Source organism: Dromiciops gliroides, chromosome 3 (assembly GCF_019393635.1).
Source record: "Dromiciops gliroides isolate mDroGli1 chromosome 3, mDroGli1.pri, whole genome shotgun sequence".
Classification (NCBI taxonomy): domain Eukaryota; kingdom Metazoa; phylum Chordata; class Mammalia; order Microbiotheria; family Microbiotheriidae; genus Dromiciops; species Dromiciops gliroides.
The window spans coordinates 55619699-55641675 of record NC_057863.1 but is presented as its reverse complement, the minus strand read 5'-3'; the positions used below and the strand labels follow the sequence as shown (position 1 = coordinate 55641675).

The window sequence follows — 21977 nt, the reverse complement described above, 5'->3', positions numbered from 1 at the left end:
GTAAATTACATTTGTTGCATGAATGCTAGAGGCCAGTAATGCATTTGCCTCCATTTTAGCTTAGTGTTCTGTTCCCTGCAGCTCTCTCCTTCTACATATTATCCTTCCCCTTCATTTTGCACTAGTTTTCCCTTAACCTTCCCCTAACCTTAACTAAGCAATGAAAACTAAGCTGACAATTGGGCAAAGTAGAAAAACAGGAGAACAGCAGGACGACAGGGGATTCTTTCTCTTTGTACTTCCTTTTCCCCCATCTTTTATGTCTAATCCTTTTTGCTACTGAAAATCCTATCCCTGCCAGGTCATTAAGCAAGGTGAGAGGCAAAGCACTAGGGAAGGGTAGTAAATGGGAGCATCTTGGGCAGTAAGGTAGCTTGCAGAGATAGGGTCTGCAAGAGAAAGAAAAAAACATTGGGGGGGAGGGGAAAAGGTAAGTTCCCAGTGGTAGTGAGAAGGAATCTATCATAGCTTTGTAGGTTATATAAAAGATATATGTTTATTCACATATATGTGAATGTATATGTATATGTGTGTTAGTCCACATGTGCGTGCGCGCGCGCACACACACACACACACACACACACACACACACACACACACACACATACCAGGCATGCGTAAGTCAAGATTTTCAGTATTCATACAAATTTATACTACAGAGCACAGTAATATTACATACTCATGCCTCATTTTCCTTATCGATACAAATAAGGGGATCAGACTAAACAATTTGCAAAGCCTATCTGGCATTATCAAAATCCCATAAGCCCCAAATCCTATTTTTAACTATGTTTTCTGTTTGTTTTTGTTGGGCAATGAGGGTTGAGTGACTTGCCCAAGGTCACACAGCTAGTAAGTGTCAAATGTCTGAGGCTGGGTTTGAACTCAGGTCCTCCTGAATCCAGTGCCAGTGCTTTATCCACTGCACCACCTAGCTGCCCCCCTTTTTAAAAAAACAAAACAAAACAAAACTATCTTTTAGAGCAATGCTAATTTTTAATGTGTGCTTAATACAGTTTAGAGAAACTGGGGGTAGGGGGAGCAGTGTTTAAATGTATTTTTGCAATCTAAAAGATAGAAGACATTTTAAAATATCTTTTAAAACAGCTAATAGTGAAGGCCATACTTCCCTATAACTAACATTCTCTGAGTGTCATATTTCATATTTTAGTATGTTTACTACTTAATGTATCTGAAGCAGATTTACTTTTATATTTTCTATAATTAATTTAAAATACTGTTAAGTGATAAATTATCTAATCTGGTTTCTTTTATACATCTTTTCACACAAAAACCTCTTGAAAGCAGTAGTGAGACCAAACATAGACTCATTCTCTAGCTGTATCCCATAGGTTCGATTTTACATATAGTTTGTAACATATTATTTTTATGGATATGAGAAAAGGAGAGAATGGATCACCAAGAAAAAAAAAGAATGCAAGCCACCAATTTAATCAACCAAGAGGAAAAGGGAGAAAAGTATCTCGTGAGCAATTGCAACCTCACCCTCATACAACTATTGTTCTTTGAAGACCAATGACCCCACAAATGAATGATGCCTTGCCTTGCATATGAATTGGACTAAACAGAGACAGAGTTGCACAAATTATCTAAACTCAGATTGAAAAGATAAAAGCTTGTCTCCCTGCCCTCAAGATTTAACTTCAGTGATTACTTGAAAACAACAATTTACTAAGAGAACAAAAGGATGTCCCTACACACATACAAATAAAAGTTGACAACTTGTTACAAAAATTTAATCAAGCATCATGTTAAGTTCTAAGAATCCATGATCTTCTTACCATTTGGGGTCCAACATTCACATTTATTGGTCCTAAGGTTTTTGGTAAAATCTTTGTTGTTGAATTGGTGCTGGAAACTGGAAATGCAACAAGTGAAATGTTACCTGAAAAAAAAATAGCAAAAATTTGTTAGTTTTCTGAAATTTCAAGGCATTCTGAATTCCAAGATTGCTAGTTCTCAACCCTTCTTCTGTGACAAACTAGAAGTATTTGTAATTTTTTTGAAGAAATGTGAAGTTACATAAAGTTATCAAAACAAGCTAATTGAAATTTATTTTAATTTTTTAAAAGTCTATGCTATATAAGAAAACAACAGTTAGTTGTTGTTACTAACAAAAAAGAATCCCAACTTCAAAAAGGTAATTCAAGTAGCACCTCTAAACAGGAATAGTGAGTTTCTTGAGGAAGAACCAGTCAGTCAACCAATAGCAAAAGTATATGTTCTCCACCAAGTAAAAGTTAATGTTTCCAAAGCTAATCAGAAAAAAATAATAAATCAGTACTTTTTGAGTGTCAACTTACTAAATCCTTTGAAGTACAGTCCCATAAAATAAAATAATATTGAACATTTAATTTTAAGATTTTTTTTGGTTTCATGTACTATTCTGATGCAGCCCCTGCAATATATAACCATTCTCCATCATTTTGAAGTCCCTTTACTTCTTTGACAAAGCAATATTTTGGCTATTTTCTGTCTCTGACCACCTCCTATCTCCTTTATTAGCTCCTCTTGGCTTAACCAAGACTCAATTCTGTACTCCTCTCCACAACGTTTCTTAGAAAATTCATTCTTTTTTTTTTTTTTAAAGTGAGGCAATTGGGGTTAAGTGACTTGCCCAGGGTCACACAGCTAGTATGTGAGGGTCTGAGGCTGGATTTGAACTCAGGTACTCCTGCCTCCTGAGCCAGTGCTCTATCCACTGCGCCACCTAGCTGCCCCAGAAAATTCATTCTTTACAACAGATTTAGCTATTATTTTTATGCTGACAATATCCAAAAGCAACCAATCCAGATCAATCATCTATCATTATAACAGTTAGCATTGATACAGCACTTTAAGTTCTGCCAAATGTTTTATAATAACCTAAGATCACCATTTTACAGATGAGGAAACGGAGGAAGGAAGAAGTTAAGTGACTTGCCCAGGGTCACAGAGCTCGGAAGTATCTGAGGCTGGATTTGAACTCAGGCTTTCTTGACTCCAGACGCAGAGCTCTATCCAGCACCACTTAGCTGCCTCACTAAAGACTCAAGTCTTATATTTCCAACTATCTTTTGGGAAGCTAGTAGCTCAGTGGATAGAGTGCCATGTCTGGAGTCAGGAAGACTCTGATACCTGAATTCAAACCCAGCTTCAGACACTTACTAGCTCATTGACCCTAGACAAGTCTGAAGAATCTACTGTCTACCATCAGTCTCATCCAATGATGCAGATCACAACCTTGGCCACCAGGGGGTTCACCCAAAGTAGGAAGAAACTGGGCAGAAAGTCTTCCTCACAAACACATCACTTTGCATGGGGGGATCCATCACTGGAGTATGAGCTGCCCACTGGTTGTTGTGTGATGTGATGCTCTTTTTTCCATTCCTACCCTACCCTGAGAACATTATTTACATCACTTCTCCTGTATAATTCTTCATTTGTAATATGCCTGTCATAATAGCTAACATTTTACATAGCATTTTAAAGTCTGTGAAGTGCTTTACATATTTGACCCACCCAAAACTCTATAATTTAGGTGATCTTATTATCTCCACTTTACAGATGAGGAAAATGAGGCTGAGAAAGATTATGCAGCTTGCCCAGAGTCACACAGTAAGTGTCTGAAGCAGAATTTGAACTCGGGTCTTCTTGATTCCAAGTCCAGCCATCTATTTACTATACCAGATGGGTCAAACTCAGGGCTTCCAGGAGTCCAGTCTGAACCAGATCAAAACGTAATTGGAAAATGCTTAACAAAATAAATAAAAATACAATAGAAAATCAAAATGTTATAAGTCAACATGAGGCAGGAATTCATTTCTATTTGAGCTTCACACCTAGCAGCACCAGAATATGTTATGTCTCTTCATTATCCTCTGGGTCATGTTCCACTTCAATTCTTTGAAGATAACAATATTCCTTGGCTTTTAGCCATACAGCATTCCCAGAAGAATATCAGTGTTAGAAGAAAGATGAACCTTTGTTTCAGGGAGAAGCTTGGCAGCACTAAAAGAATTGCGCTATCTCCTGAAGTTAATCCAACCCACCTATTTTCCTCCCATTCAATTCTAGAAGTGTATCCTTGTCCATTTGTAACACTGCCTATAAAACACAGATGTACTGATGGATGAGCTCTAGTTTAATCATTCAGCTGCATATCATAGTTTGGGCAATGAACATTCTTTTATCCATTTGGCTTTTTCCTATGTTAATAGTTAAGATAATCTTCTGAGTGATAATAAATATGATTTCAGATGCTCTGAAGTCTTTCAACACGATGAAATAATTTTACCCATAAGAGGAACATTTGGAAGACCTATTTATAAGGAATCCCTCCTTCCATTTGGCCTCCGCACTGAATAGCCTCCATGGGAGTGACACAGACTTTTGTTATAAGTGTGCCTCCTTATTTCACACCTTGTTTTATATTAATAATCATTCAGCCGAACAAAGTTATTTCTGTTACAATTTCAAAGTATCTTCTATTATTTTGAAATATGCACAGGAGACAACTGGAAGAGAACCTTTAAAGCATTTTGTTTTTTTCAAATCAAAATACTTAGTTATAGTCAATAAACAATAAGCATTGGGGGGGGGGGATATTGCATTCTTCACATCCTTCTGCAAGTTGTATGATGGTAAAGATGTGGTCACCTGCAGAATATCACTTTTAAAAGCCTATGTGTTCCTTTTCAATCACCTACATTACAGATGTCTTTGATACATGTGTAGATTATCCTCATAAAAATTTTGTACAGATGGGAAAGTGCTTACTTTATTTTATATAAGTTATTTAATATTATTCATATATTTTTATATATAATATATTAGCTATTCATATTATTTATATTAACTTTATATTAGTTGGTAGTTATTAATATTTTCTTCTTTAAAATAATAAACATTTTTATTTATAGTTTTTAGTTCCAAATTTTATCCCTCCTTCCCTCCCTCCCCTTGCCCCTCCCTGAGGTGGCAAGCAATCAGATAAGGGTTATACATGTGTAATTATGTAAAATACTGCCATGTTAATAATTCTGTACAAGAAAACTTGAATAAAAGAAAAAATGAAAGAAAGCAAAAAATAACATGCTTCAATCTGTGTTGAGTTATATCAGTTCTTTCTTTGGAGATTGACAGTAGGTTTCATCAATAGTCCTTTGGGATTGTCTTGATGAGAATAGTTAAGTCACTCATAGTTCATCTAAGTCATGTTTTGGGTAATAAGGTCTAAATTTTTTTCCCATGCCTTCAGAATGATATCTAAAAATCTTTCCTTTCATATACTTTGAGAAATGATGTCTCCATGCCCTCCCAAACCATATCACTTCAAAGCACGGACTTCCTTTATGTATGCTAGGACTTGTCTAGCTGCTTTTCCCATATTTGTTTTCTTCAGTGCCAATACCATGCCTTTCAGTGCTATCTGATGCCAGTGCCAATACTAAGACATCTAGTATATGTGGATCTGTGAAGCAGAATCCAAATGGGATGGCTTGTACCAGATCTCAAACTGTATTTACCAAGTGGTAATCAGCAAAACAAACTGGTACTGGGTAAGAATTAGAGTGGCAGATCAGTGGAATAGATTGGGTACATAGTATATAGTAGGTAATGACCATAGTGTTTGATAAACCCAAAACTTTGGGGACAAGAACCCACTATTTGACAAAAACTGCTGAGAAAACTAGAAGACATCTCATACTGCATACCAAAATAAGATCAAAATGGGTACATGATTTAGATATAAAGGCTGATATCATAAGCAAATTAGGAGAGTATAGAATAGTATACCTGTCAGATCTCTGGGTAAGGGAATAATTTATTACCAAACAAGAGATAGAAAGCATTATGGGATGTAAAGTGAATCATTTTTATTACATTAAATGAAAAAGGGTTTGCACAAATAAAACCAATGCAGCCAAGATTGAAAGGAAAGCAGAAAACTGAGGGGAAAAACGAGCAGTGTTTCTCTAATAAATGCTTCACTTTTGAAATGTAACAGAGGGGCAGCTAGGTGGCGCAGTGGATAAAGCACCGGCCCTGGATTCAGGAGTTCCTGAGTTCAAATCCGGCCTCAGACACTTGACACTTACTAGCTGTGTGACCCTGGGCAAGTCACTTAACCCCATTGCCCCGTAAAAAAAAAAAAAAAGAAATGTAACAGAGAACTAAGTCAAATCAATAAGAATATGATTCATTACCCATACGATAAATAGTCAAAGAAAACGAACAGGCAGTTTTCAGATAAAAAAAGCAAAGCTATCTATAGTCATATAAAATACTCTATATCGCTATTGATTACAAAAATGAAAATTAAAACAACTCTGAGATACCTTTACACCTATCACATTGGCTACTTTTACAGAAAAGGAAAATGACAAATGTTGGAAGGGATGTGGGAAAATTCAGATACTATCGCACTACTGGTGGAGTTGTGTGCTGATCCAATCATTCTGCAGAGCAATTTGGAACTACATCCAAAGGGCTATAAAACTGTGCATACCCTTAGACCCAGAAACACCATTACTAGATCTGTATCCTAAAGAGATCAAAGAAAAGGGAAAGAGATCTAAATGTATAAAAATATTTATAGCAGCTCTTTTGTGGTGGTAAAGAATTGGACATTGAGGGGATGTCCATCAAGTGGGGAATGGCTGACCAATTTGTGTTATATAATTGTGATGGAATACTTGTGTGTTTTAAGAAATTATGAGCAATTTCTACTAGACTGCTTTCCAATTCCCTCAACAATTTTTACCAAATATTGAATTCTTATCCCCAAAACTTAAGTCTTTACACTTGTCAAATATAAGGTTACTATATTTATTTGCTGCTGTAAATTGTATGCTTACTCTGTTCCACTGATCTACCTTTCTATTTCTTAGGCAATACTAGATAGTTTTGATAATTATAGCCTTATAATATAGTTTAAGATCTGGTACTGCTAAGTCTCCTTCCTTTACATTTTAAAAAATTAGTTCCTTTTAGTATTCTTGACTTTTTGTTCTTCCAAATGAACTGTTGTTGGTTTTTTTTCTAATTCAGTAAAATAATACTTTGGTCATTTAATTGGGATTTTCCTCCAAAAATTTGATATTTCATTAACATGGTAGTTGTCTTTCTAGTATGTGCACACACTCTCACACATTTGTGAATGATCTGTCTGGAGGAAAAGATGTCTAAATATGTCTAAGGGGAAAATTAAAAATAAAATAAAAATTTCCTTTAGGTTTTCATTACTGTAGGCAATTATGTCCACATCACTAAGGAAGCAGAATTTTGGAGAAGAAAAAACCTTTTTGAAAAATTTGTTTTATTTCTTAAATTTAGAATAAAATAAAAAAATTTTTAAAGAAATGATGAGCAAGATGTTTTCAGAAAAAAACTGGAAAGACTTACATGAATTGATGCAAAGTGAAGTAAGCAGAACCAGAATTTATTTTTTTGGGGGGGGAGTGAAACAATTGGGGTTAAGTGACTTGCCCAGGGTCACCAGAACTTTTTTAAAAGAGGAAGGCAGTTCAGCTTTTTCTAACTTTATACTAACACACATCAACAAAAACCTGACAGTATATGTAATATTCAACATCTTGCATAGCTTAATTATTCTTAACCCCCTCTCCCTTAATCTGTTTTCCAGGTAAGTTGTTTTTTGCTCTGAGATACCTTACATTTCCTTCTATTTTTTTTCCAGCTTTTTAACCCTGTTTTAATTTATCTTGCTCCCTCATGAATTCAGTGGCTTCCATTTGGTTCATTCACGTTTTCAGGAAGTTTGTTGCTTGGACAAGATTTTGTACCTGTGGTGCCAGGCTGTTAATTCCCTTTCCAATTTTTCTTCCTTAGCTATCATTTCTGATTTTTCCCTCAAGAATTCTCATTCCATTTATAAAAACATTTTTAAACTGTCACTGCATCTCTTCTAGGAATTCTAGTTGAGTTTGTGTTCAAACTGTCATTTTCTCTGAGGTATTGCTTAGAAAGGTTTTGGAGTCATTCTCTTCTCCTGTTTGCATCTTGAGTGTCCCTGCCATAATAACTCATATAGTGGGGTTCTTTTTTCTCTGCCCATTCTTCCAGGGACTTAATGTTAGAGCTTGGTTCTGCAGCACTTCTAGAGGAAGTACTAGACTGGTACTATTGCTGTTTTCTTGGGGGCATTACGTATCGTGTTATTCCAGGATCTTAGGTAAAGGTTGGAGACCTGCAAGCTTTCAGTATTCCCAAAATGGTCTGATTTAGGGCAAAGTCTGATTGCTTCTCCCCTATCTGAGCTCTGTAAGTTCCTGACCTGGGTTTTGGTCTGCCCCAAAGTAGAATGCTGCTGGACTCCACCTTTTTGAAGCTATGTATGTTAAGAGATGATTGGTATCCTGTAGTCAAAACTTAACAAGAACACATTTAGAGCAATTATCACCTAAGCAGTTACCATCTTAATGTATACTTTTGACATAATAAAATTCACAGAAGATCTAAACCAAAACCAATATGCTTTCAGAAACACAGGGCTCACTGCCCCAAGGCAAGTATAGAAAAATTAAGACTTCTTCCTCAAAAAGAGAATAGAGAAATGGAACACCTGATAAACAGGTTAAAAATTTACAGAAAGGGGCGGCTAGGTGGCGCAGTGGATAGAGCACTGGCCCTAGATTCAGGAGTACCTGAGTTCAAATCCAGCCTCAGACACTTAACACTTACTAGCTGTGTGACCCTGGGCAAGTCACTTAACCCCAATTGCCTCACTAAAAAATAAATAAATAAAAAGCAACAGCAAAGGTTGACAACATGTGCCACCACCATATTCGTTTAATGTTAATGAAACTGCTTTATCTCTAGAAAGAATCAATGAAACCTTCTAAGATCAAAGATCAACAGTATCCCGTGGACAACATTTCCATCAACAAATATGGTGATAAATAAGATTCAAATAAATGTTGTATCAAACAGATTTGTTTAAAGAAACTTAAAGATAGGGGGCTAGGTGGTGAAGTGGATAAAGCACCAGCCCTCGATTCAGGAGGATCTGAGTTCAAATCCGGCCTCAGACACTTGACACTTACTAGCTGTGTGACCCTGAGCAAGTCACTTAACCCTCACTGCCCTGCAAAAGAAAAGAAAAGAATTTAAAGATTTATAATAGTGATTCTAGATCAGGTCACTGCCAGGAGGATTTATAGAAAGTTTATCCTTAGGGAACCTAGACTTATCGATCAATGAAGATTATGCAATGAAATGGTGGAAACTGTAATACATCACTGCAGACTGCAAAAATTTAGCATCTACCAGATACCTAAAGAGACATAATCAAGATAGCTAAAATTATACACTAGGTAAGTGGCACATTGTATAGAGCGCCAGGCTTGGAGTCAAGAAGACCTGAGCTCAAATCCAGCCTCAGACACTAGCTGTGTGATGCTGGGCAAATCACTTAATCCCTGTTTGCCTCAGTTCCTCATCTGTAAAATGAGCTGGAGAAGGAAATGGTATACCGGGGGCAGCTAGGTGGCGCAGTGGATAAAGCCCTAGCCCTGGATTCAGGAAGACCTGAGTTCAAATCCAGCCTCAGACACTTGACACTTACTAGCTATGTGACCCTGGGAAAACCACTTAACCCTCACTGATCTGAAGAAAAAAAAAGGAAATGGCATACCATTCCAGTATCTTTGACAAGAAAACCCCAAAAGGGGCCACAGAGAATTGGACACAACTAAACAACAAAAACAGAAGCTCACTATCCTTTAGAAATCAACAGACTAAAAAAATAAAATTTAACAGATGGCAAATCTTCACAGTACAAATAAGAAACCCCTTCCCCAAACATCTTTAACAGTTTGTAGTGGAATTGGAGCACCATAACAGGCAGAACCATAGTCCACAATTGATTAAATATAACACTAATTTATAAAATTTTAGGACATAATTTAAAAATATATATCACACCAAACTTAAGATTCATAATTTCCAAACCACATGAAACAAAAAGCCCTTAAAATATTAGACCGCAAAGAGGAAATCAAAGCCATTGGTGAATAGGGCAAGGTACATGCCATCTGTCATCCTGACTACCAGAGTTGTCCCAAAGATGTTTTTAATGAGGCTACAGAAGACAAATGGACATCTAAATACTCTTATTTGATTACAAAAGAGCAGTCATTTTATCTACCTGAACAACAGTCCTCCAAACTTCAAGTATAAAAGAATAACAGCAGGATAGGCACCTGTCTTTGGGTTGTTTCTATCTGAATTCCATCAAAAAAGACGAGAACAAGATAAAAATAACAAGAATGATAACAACACTATTGTTATAGGGCTATGTTACCCTTGAATCTATTTTTGGTTATGTGAGAAAATAATTATTACAAAACACTGTTATTTGCTTTTGCTTCTAGCTTTAATATTTATCCTAAAATTTAAATATATCTTTAGAGTTCACTGTGCAGCCACATTGTTCTCTTTAGACATCTTTCCTTTTCTTCTTTATGAATCATTTGTGATTATTCCCTCAGAACTGCCTACTTCAGAGTCTCTCATAGCCTTCTGAAAATAGGTATTTATTCTTAATAAAATTCTACATTTTTTATGTTGGGTTACAGTTGTATTACAAGAAAAGATGGAAAGCTTGAGAATGTCACAATATAAAATGAAGCATTAATTGTGTGTTTTCAGATAAATGTAAAATGAGTTCAGAGAAGTATTTGTGAGCTAGAGACTTACAGGGAATCATAAAATTACAAAATTTTAGAGCTGGGAATAAAACCTTTTCATTTTATAGTAAAAAAAACACCAAACACCTGAGTTTCAGATCTCAGAGACCTAGGCAAGATCACAAAATTCAAGTACAACTTGAGCTTGGTAGTTTGGGACAGATGGGGAGAAAAAGAAAGAGCATTTCAGATACATAAAATATATGTGGTATAAATGTAAAATTAATATGTACATTAATTAATATCAATAAAATATTCATATAAATTAATATAAACAAGAAATAGTAAACTATAAAGTATTATGGAAGGAAAGGCACTACACAAGGTGAGGGAGATCAGGCTTTATGCTAAAAATGGCACCTGAGTTGCTTCTTAAAGGAAGAAAGGGAATGAATGAGGTAATTAAGGAAGAAATACATTCTATCTTCATAACATGTCTTAAATACATTACCTTCAATCAATCAATCATTTACTAAATGCCTAACATGTTTTAAGTACTCGAGAGATAGAAAGAAAAAAGTGAAACATTACCTACTCTACTGAAACTAACAATCTAGCTGAGGCAAACAATAGCTACATGTATGTGTGTATTTATTTATATATATATATATATACATACACAATGTATGTTTTTATGGTATATAAAATACATATTTTAATTTTTATTGTCCAAATTTTGCTTTTACATAGGATATTTCCAAATGTAATCCTTCCCATTCCCATTCCAGAAAGTCACCCCTTATTTATGGAAAAAAAATTAAAATAGGAATATGGCACATGTGCAGACCCCCTCAATTTAAGATGGCATCATCCACATGGAGAATTCTAGGGAGTGGATTCTGGGAAAGTCATGAAGACTGAAGCATGTGTGGATATTCTATAACTGGTTTTGGTTGTTCTATTACATGTCTTGGCCATGTTCATGTCTGAAGAAGTGAGGTAATCTTTCATTAATGATGTCTGGTGAGAGAACCACACCATGAAGGTAAGAGCAGTGGGGTCTCCCATCCTTATCCCCATAACAATATAGTTCTCTCCCAAATGGTCCTGCATCCTTAGCCTTTTTGTTTGTTCTATTCTAGGTACACAGAATGGAGTATTTAATCTGGACTGGGAGCATGAAGCAAGGGGATTCCTGTTAAGAGTTGGTGAGAATGTGAGCTCTTTGAGGGCAGGGATTGATTTTGTTTTTACATCTCCAGCACCTACCACCATGTCTGTGCACGGTAGGCACTTAATGAACTTTTGGTGAAATGAATTGAGGAGATATTTCAGAGATAAGAATTAGCAAAGGAATAAACAAGACAGTTCAGGGTCTATTACTTCTAATCTAATGATTTTTTTTTCAAGAAATAGTCTTACATTCGGTATCTCTATCATCTAATTCTACTTCTGCCATCAAGTCCTCATTCAGATTTTCTTCTGAATTAGCAATTAAATTAAATTTATATTTAAAAAAATAAGTTTCATTGTTATACTCAGCCTGTTGTTCCAGTTTATCAAGAACTTTTTCTATCTTGGTTCTGTAAGCCAATATACTAGCTAATTTTTCTAGCAAATTTGTAAAGCATATCTTCTTTTTTTTTTTTTTTTTTAGTGAGGCAATTGGGGTCAAGTGACTTGCCCAGGGTCACACAGCTAGTAAGTGTTAAGTGTCTAAGGCCGGATTTGAACTCAGGTACTCCTGACTCCAGGGCCGGTGCTCTATCCACTGTGCCATCCAGCTGCCCCAAAGCATATCTTCTTAAAAGGGCTGAGACAAGAGCTTGAAGGCATGCCAGAAAAATATCCCTTCAGACCGATTCCACTTTAACTGAACAAACTTTTATTAAGTAGCTGCTATATATAAAACATTGTGCTGAGTGCTAAGCATACAAATACAAAAAAAGAGAAACAAACCCTGCCCTCAAGGAACTTATATTCTTCTAAGGGGAAGTCTAAGGGGGACAACATATAAAAAAATAAGTGAATAATGAGGTAGAAATGAGAACTAACAACTGGGGGAATCAGGAAACACTTGGTAACAGTATTTGAGCTAGGCCTTAAAGGTACATAGGAGACACGTTTTCGACATGGGAGACGGTCTGCAAAGGCATGAAGATGTGAAATAGAATACAGAGTTCAAAGAATTTCTCTGTAGCAAGAGATCTCCAGTTGTCCTGATGTATATCTTGCCACTGGACCCAGATGGCTCCAGAGGAGAGAGGGAGGTTGGTGACCTTGCATAGCCCTCCTTCACTTAAATCCAATTCATTCCAAGTCATGACATCTGTCATAGTCCTCTTTGAGAACAAAGGACAAACAACAAAAAGGTTGGGGATGACAGGGTTAGGCTGGGGTGACAAGGGCGTAGAGAACTAGGACTACAACCAATTCAGAGAAGTGAAGCCTTCAGGATTAAATGTAGGTATGATAAACACAATTACCTACCCACTTGAAAAAAACAAAACTTGTAGCCAAGAATCAGACTGATGGAAATGAGTCCAGAATTTCCCAAAGTGATTTAGCCTCAGAATACTACTCTGGGCTTTGCCCTAAATTGCCAGGACCTCAAAAGATCCAAAGGGTGGGTGTGATGGGAATGGGCATGAAATATACCTATGAGAATAAATTGGGGGAAGGGGGGGGGAGAGATCAGGAAAATCATGGAGTCAAATAGATAAAATTAAGCCTCTATATAAAAACAAATAAAACTGGTAGGCCAGTTTGGCTAGAATGTAGAATGGGTGAATGCGAATAACATAAAATATCTAGAAAGGTGGGTGAGATCCAGATTGTAGTAGGTTTTAAATGCTAGCACAAGGGTTTCCTGGAGGGAGAGCCACTGGAGAGAGTTTTAAGCAGGAAAGTGACATGGTAAGACTAATGTTTTAGGAATATTCTTTTAGCTGTTGGAAATTTGGAAGATGGATAAGGAAGGGAAGAACTAGAAGCCAAGAGGCCAATTAAGAGTCTAATAGCAGCAAGGTGGCGCAGTGGATAAAGCACTGGCCCTGGAGTCAGGAGGATCTGAGTTTGAAATCTGGACTCAGACACTTGACACTCACTAGCTGTGTGACCCTGGGCAAGTCACTTAACACTCACTGCCCTGCAAACAAACAAAAAGTCAATCAAATAGGTAGCATTTGGGCAGCTAGGTGGCGCAATGGATAAAGCACTGGCCCTGGATTCAGGAGGACCTGAGTTCAAATCCAGCTCAGACACTTAACACCTACTAGCTGTGTGACCCTGGGCAAATCACTTAACCCAACTGCCTCACCCCCCCCCCCCCCAAAGAGTCTAATATAAAGATATGGACATGATTTTGGACAGTGGCTCTGTGACATGTGATTGATATTTCAGAGATGGAGCTGAAAAGACTTGGTAACCCAAATGAAGAAGTGAAGCAGTGAGAAAAATCAATATAACTTTGAAGTTGTGAACCTGAGTAAATAGAAAGAAATAATGCCCTTAAAAAAAAAAATTGGAAGTTTGGTCAAAAAATGGATTTGGGGAAGATGATTTTGTTTGTGGACAAGTTGAGATTGATACATTGAAAAAGTATTTCAAGGATATTGAACATACAGCTAGATATTTATATAGAGAGAAATATACCTATATTTATCTATCTATACAGATTTGGGAATCATTTGCATAAACCCATGTAGATGTTGAGCCCATGAAAACTGAGGAAATAACCAAATAGCCAACAGTGAAAGTATAGAGAAAGAAGAGGCCCAGGATTAGAGGGGACATACACACTTAGTACAAGAGATGATCCAGCAAAGGATACTTTGGGTATGGTAGTTCAAGAATCTATGAATACATCTAACTGTGAGAAAATAATGGGTTTTGAGACACCCAGAGGCCCAACTCAAGAGGATTATATTAAGATTGATTGGATTGACTTTGCTCATTGACTCACTTGGAGTTAACTTGATTGGAACCACATCTAACTGAAAGCCTGGCCCTCAGAGGGTGTGTTCTCTGCACTCTGACCTTGGCCCGTTCTGCTCATGGACCGCCCTCAAGTCCAGTGAACCAAAGGATTTGGGTGATGCTGGCCAATTAGCTTGAAGCAGGGTGTAAGGCCCGCCTCTCCTCCAGGCCCAGAGGAAGCTTTCACACTCAGTTACTCTCTCAGAGGCACTCTTGGCGGCAGAGGACTTGGAGGAAGAAGCAGGCCAGGCTGAGCTCTATTCTCTCCTCTAGGCTAGATAGGCCTTCTGAACTTTCAGAGACATGTGCATTCTCTTTACTAATATTTAATATACTTTAATAAATGCTTAATGCCCCAAAACTGGTGCTAAAGCTTCTAATTTATAAGTAACAACTATATAAGAAACCCCAGCTAATTTTCCCTACACTTGAGACAGAAATAGGGTGACCACATATAGTTTTACTCGCAACATAACTATAGACCATTCTATAACAGGGCAAAGGGAAAGTCAAATAATTTAATAGTATATATGTTATAAGTTCTGCTGAAAAGGGTATGAGAGCACCAAAATGTTAGCCATATCAGGAAGCAACAACCTTAGTTTTGGTCACATTTTGGGGGTGCTATTTTTTAAAATATTTATTCCTGTTACTCAATTTATGATATAAAGTCCCTTCTTGCTACATAAGTAACAAGAGTAAAAAATTCAAGGGTAAATAACAAGATGACTGACAGAAGGGGCAGCTAGGTGACGCAGTGGATAGAGCACCGGCCCTGGAGTCAGGAGTACCTGAATTCAAATCCAGCCTCAGACACTTAACACTTACTAGCTGTGTGACCCTGGGCAAGTCACTTAACCCCAACTGCCCCCACCAAAAAAAAAAAAAAAAAAAAAGACTAACAGGCACAAAATGACTTATACTTTAGTCCCTACAAAGCACTAGTAGTAACCTTGGAGTGTAAGATTCTATACAAAATTGAAAGAGGAAAAAAATTCACACCATAATCAATATCTTTAAAAGACTGCCAACTATATCTCCTTAACCTCAGATAAATATCAAGCCCCTCAAGCATTTGGTTTTTAGTAGAAGTAATAACTAAAGAGGCTATAAAAACAGCTGAAAAGGTACCACTGTGATTTCAATAAGTGTAAACACATCCAGAAACAAAGTGGCAGAGGGAAACATTCAACATCGGCAATGTAACCTGGATTCTACTGTCTTGGCTACTGCCCTTCCTATTTATAGTCAAAGAACGACTCTAAACAGTCTAAAAATTCAATCACTTGAAATTTTGGTCAGATTACTAGAATTGAAGCCTCAACAAGGCCCTCTTCCCTAAGAACCTGGCCCTGGCTAACAGCCCCCTCCCTTCAATAGCATGACCTTGGCAATACCCAGAAACCACACTCTGGCATTCTTCTGGTATCTTTGAGTGTTTGCTCTTAGGTCATTCCCCAAACTTTCTCTAAAGTAGCCTCTACACTTGAAGAAAAATGGCTACAACACTGAAGAGCTGGCAGCTGTTCTAGTCACTCATCCCAAACTTTTGCCCAAATCTCCAACATTAGTTGTATTCCAATTTTAGGAACACTTGATACAAAATAACTTTTTGTGTTCTATCATATGGACAACTTGAATTTTACAGTTTATTGCATGAAGAATTCAAATTATGTCTGAACACTACCAATTAGATTAACTGAGAAGCGATTAATTCAAATGATTGTGGTTTGCTTACAGAAGAATGGAAATTAATCTGATTTATGGCACATTTTGGGCCCTGAAATATTTTGAAGAGCTGCAAAGTGATTGACTTGTGGGAATATGAGGTGGGGATAGCATACTGCTAAGATAAAGGAATCAAGGAAATTTTGGACCAAAATAGAAGAAACTATGATTACTTTCAAAATGAAAAATGACTACATATAAAAAATAGTCTTAATACATAAATAATTTATTCTGTGGAAGGCCTTTGGGAAAACATGGACAAAAATTACACAGCACGAAAAGGCAAGGACAGGTTGTAATCTGTAGGCACTGAAGAAGTTGCCTCATTGATAAGGGTTTTGCAGAAATAGGAAAGTATAACTACATAATACCATATTTAATATATTAGAGGGGAAAATATTGCAACACACATTTTCTCACAGACCTATTCACATAGAGTGAAAGATAAGGATACTAAGGAAAACATTTTGGGAAATTTTGGTCTACAGAGCGACTGATAATCTATTTGATTCATTGTTTCAATGAAATGACTTGCTGAGTTTTAATGAATTAGCTCAACTAATAATTACAGCCAGCATTTATATAGCACTTTTAAGATTTGCAAAGTGCTTTACAAATATTATCTCATTTGATCCTCATGATAACTCTGGGAGACAGGACTCCTATTATTAACACTGTTTTACAAATGAGGAAACTGAGGCAAACAAAGGTTTAAGCTATTTGTTCTGGGTAATATAATAAACGTCTAAGGGAAGATTTGAACTCAAGTCTTCTTGACTCCAGGCTAAGAGTTCTATCTCCTAAAAACTACCTGGTTATAATCTTGTGATTTCAATCTTAGCAAGATGTTAAGAAAAAAAGGGCTACCTAGGCTCCTAATCTTTTCCATTCCTTTCCTCAATGAGGCTGGGGCAGGACGGTCAATGGAAAAAGTGCTTAATTAAGAGTTAGGGACCTAGGGGCAGCTAGGTGGTGCAGTGGATAGAGCACAGGCCCTGGAGTCAGGAGTGCCTGAGTTCAAATCCGGCCTCAGACACTTAACACTTTACTAGCTGTGTGACCCTGGGCAAGTCACTTAACCCCAATTGCCTCACTAAAAAAAAAAAAAAAAAAAGAGTTAGGGACCTGGGACCAAATCCCAGTGGTTTCTAGACCCTTCATCATCCTAACCGTGTTAGTCTAGATTATAGAAAAATACAGTTCCCACGTACATACAGAGAGCACTCCACCCATCATGCTGTGGTCCGTTGAGACAGCTTGTCAATCTTACTTTCATAATGTGGTTCCCATGATTAAACACAATAGCATATGCAGTCACATCAGCACATGATAGAATTCTATTAATACAGTCGGGGCAGGGGGAGGGTTAAGAAAGCCCATCTCAAGTCAGGAAAAACTGGGTTCAAGTCCTATCTACAACACATAATGGTTGTCTAACCATTTAGGCCTTCAGAAAGTCTCCCAGACTATCAATTGTACATTATTTGATGATCTGAATTGGTAGAGGAAGTTTTCTTACAGGGAGTTCTCTGTACCAATAAAAAGACTATAAACTATTTTTTGTATCCATGTCACATTAATAACTCATAGCTTGAAGTCAACTAAAATTGCTAGGTTTTTTTAAAAAAATGGGATTTAAAAAAAAAATGTGTTGGAATCCCTTTGAATCCTGCCTGCATTTTGTAACAAATTAGTGATTCCTCTCAATTTTGTGCCTGGCAAATTTGTGTTTCTGCTTCCTGTTTCTTTAGCCAAGTCACTGATTTAAAAAAAAATGTTATAGAAACAACATGGCATTATATGGAGTGGAAAGAGCAAGAGGCTAAGAGTGAAGAGACTTGAGTCACCATCCCAACTATTCTGAAATTTGCTATCTAATCATAAACAAAGACAGTCAGCCTTTCTGGGACTCTGTTCCTTATCTATAACATCATGTGGTGGTACGAGATGATACCTAAAGTCCCTGTGAGCTCTAAAAATCTATGAATCCATGCTGGACAGGAGGTCACATACAATTTGGCAGCATGCCACTTAGAGATATCTCTCAAATATGACTCAGACCCATTAACACACACTCTTTGAATAGTTCTTCAATCATTTAAGCCAACAATCAGGGTTAAGTGACTTGTCCAGGGTCACACAGCTAGTGTCTGAGGCCACTTTGAACTAAGGTCCTCCTGATTCCATGGCTCCCACTGTGCCACTTAGCTGCCCCTCCAGCTCATATTTCTTAAACTTGTGGATAAGGATATCTTGAGAAATTTGGTCAAATAAAGTGCTGAACTCAAGATATACCATTTCTAAAGTAGTCTCAATTTGGTAGAAAATTAATTCTAACAAAAATAAAATGAGGTTAGTTGGCCTGAGTTACTTATTTGTGATCTTGGGCAAATCACTTCACCTTTCTGGGCCTCGGTCTCTTCATTTATCAAATGAGAAGTCTGGAATGTGTTTCCTCTAAGATTCCCTCTCACTTTAAGTCCTATGACACTCTGGCCCCAATGATTATTATTTTCTTTTATAAGTGGTTACAGACCATCTGTTTAACTATCCATTTTGGAACTCTGCCAGGACAGCAGTCTAGTTTCTAGAATTCATCCTTTCCCAATTTTTGAATATCTAGACAACATTCACCCACCTCCAGTCTTTTGGCACTTCCTCCAGTGTCCATGATTCCTCAAAGATTTCTGATAATGGTTCCACAATCACATCTGCAAGTTCTTTCAGTTTCCTGGGATGTAATTCGCCTGAGATTGGAGAATCATTTAAAGCAGCTAGGTGCTCTCTTACTACATCCTCACCTATCTTGAGCTTCAACTTCTTCTTAATCATGTCTGTTCTATCTTTCCAGTGTGTAGATCATTATCCTTAATATAGAAGACAGAAGCAAAATGGGAGTTAAGCAGCTCTGCTTTCTCTGTCATCTGTTAACATCACACCATCTGCCCCAAACCGCAGGCCTATCCCAAACTTACTTGTTGTGCTCCTTCCAAGCACAGTTCTTAAAGCCCCTTGACTTTTCCTTGGAAGCCTTGAGAGCCTCGACTTGTTCTGGAGTCAGCCCTCCACACTCTCTTCTCACAGGCCTGTGCCACATTTAAATTGTCCTATGTTATATGTCCTTTCACAAAAGCCATTTTGTGAAAGTTCCTTCCACATTTGAGTTCATCAGAGAGTGTTCCAGGCAGCCACACTGGTTTCATTTGATTCCTTCTCCTTTGCTTTTTCTTTGGGTTCTTTTGTAGTCATAGTCTCAGAATTTATTTGAGAGCCTCATCTCTTTTGGAACATATTCCCCTGTTATAGTCACTACCACTGGGATCATATCTATCTTTTCTCTGCACACTCTGAAATCCAATTTCCTAAAGTCTAGGCTGGATTTGGAATTGAGTGAACTGTATTCAAATCTCATCTATGTCAAATACTACTACTTGTGTCACATTTGATATGTAACTTCATATGGATGAGCTTTCATTTCCTTATCTGTAAAATGAAGGGTATGGGGGCAGCTAGATGGCACAGTGGATAGAGCACCGGCCCTGGAGTCAGGAGTACCTGAGTTCAAATGTGGCCTCAGACACTTAACACTTAACTAGCTGTGTGACCCTGGGCAAGTCACTTAACCCCAACTGCCTCACTAAAAACAAAACAAACAAACAAACAAAAAAAAATGAAGGGGATGAATCTCTAAGGGCCTTTCCCATTCTAAACTTATGACCCCGTGTATAATCTATTAAAGTCCCTCTCAACTCTAAATATATGATCCCATGATCATTTATTATGCCCCAAATTCTCTTAATGGCTTCATACATTAGATGACACAGCCACTATTTCCCAGGATTTTAAAAGTACAAAATATAGTTTCCCTCATGAATTACTACATTTGTTTTCGTAAAAGAAAACTGTCAGCAAGGAAAGTCAAGAATCTGCTTTTAATAGGATGAGATGTTTAGCAGTTATTGGGATAACTGAAGTCTCCTATCACTAAATATTTCCTTTGTACAAGTTTTGCATCTGTATTAGAAAAGTATTATCAATACCCTTCATTTAAGTGTTGAAGTCATGGGAGTAATCCACAGGTCACATCCACAAAAATGTCCCTTCTGTGCCTTTCTATTCTCACCTAAAAACTCACAACTAGGTTTCTACTCTCAGGTTAACAGATTTCCACACAGGTCTTCTTGACATTCAGAGTATTTATCTTTTCTTTATATTATATATGCTCCTTTTGACCAAGGTACATTCTTTCATTGTTCCTCATTAATATATATCCACATTATGCATTAATACAGGGCTGCTAGGTGGCACAGTGGATAGAGTGCCAGGCCTGGAGTCAGGAAGACTCATCTTCCTGAGTTCAAATCTGTCCTCAGACATTTACCAGCTGTGTGACCCTGGGCAAATCACTTAGCCCCATTTGCTTCAGTTTCTTCATCTGTAAAATGAGCTGAAGAAGGACACAGCAAAACACTCCAGTATCTTTGCCAAAAAAAACCCCAAACCCAAATGCAGTCATAAAGAGTTAGTTGGGCACAACTGAAACAAGTGAGCAACAATATATGCCTTAATATGGAGCTCTAAGCATCAGGCTCAATTCTCTTTCCTGCTATTTTCTCCTGTGAATTAAACTGCCTATCTCCTCTACTACTGTTCTTTCTCTGTCATAGCTGATATTATCTAATATATTTTTTCTGAACATGTTTTCTGCCTTTTTCTCAAAGTTTTCTTTAAAGTTCTTTTGACCAGATCAATGAGTCTTCTGTCGAACATGCTTTTCCCAGTTTTCATTAGCCTCTAGCCCTTGTCAGGAACCCATCATTCTGGCAGGATAAACTATAGTCCAGAAAACCAAATTCTGTTCTTCAATACGAACTAGGCAGCCAGCTATTCACTTCCCCAGAAAGCGAAGAAAAACTACTTTCAAAAGTTTTGACCCCTTCTTTTCTATATTTCAACATATTCAGATCTCTTCCATTCTAAAAAATAATCAAAAAATTCATTCAATTTTCATAGCTACTTATTCCTACCCTTCAATTTTCATCTTTGAGAACATCACCTAAATACACACAATCACTCAGTTCTCTCTGACTTGATTTTCTCTAAACATTCAACATAATAAATTCTTAGGCTCGTATCTAGACGGATCCATGTTACAAGAACAAGTACATTCTAGTGCAAGGCTAAACTGGGGATTTCCTAGATTTGGGGAGGAAGATTTATCTTAGATACCTTGTTTATGAAAGGGTTTGTTTTTTAGCTCTTTTAAAAGTCCTAACAACCCCAAGATTGATGGGAAGGAACCTAAGTGAAGGATAACCTCTGCTTACAGTTGAAGTCTCTGGTGACTTCTTTAATGGTAGTCAAGTCTGTGAGGATTCCACAGTGTAAAGAAAAGGGGAAAGAGGCTAGTGAGACAGGCTTCTGGATAAGACAGGTATGGAAGCAAAATCCTGCTAATCTATTGCATCTAAGTACACTCAGGGTCCTTCCAATAAAGACTGGTTTTGGAGTGGTAAAAGTCCTACCTTGGTCAATGGATCTTAGGCTATTTTCCCCTACATTACTTCCATGAGCTATATCATCTGTTCCTATGGTTTTGATTAGTATATTTATTTCTTC

At 37.2% G+C, this 21977-nt stretch overlaps 1 protein-coding gene across 11 annotated transcripts in view; it reads right to left on the bottom strand.

Moving 5' to 3' along the window:
• TFDP2 (transcription factor Dp-2) overlaps positions 1-21977 on the bottom strand; it is a 170096-nt gene that overhangs the window by 58728 nt on the left and 89391 nt on the right. For 9 of the 11 annotated variants that reach the window (XM_043995454.1, XM_043995455.1, XM_043995456.1 and 6 more), the window contains one exon: positions 1803-1906. In XM_043995454.1, the coding sequence (XP_043851389.1) occupies positions 1803-1906 (104 nt within the window). Of the gene's footprint in view, positions 1-1802; positions 1907-18996; positions 19226-21977 lie in introns of all 11 variants that reach the window. The other 2 variants (XM_043995461.1, XM_043995462.1) reach the window with 1 other exon arrangement.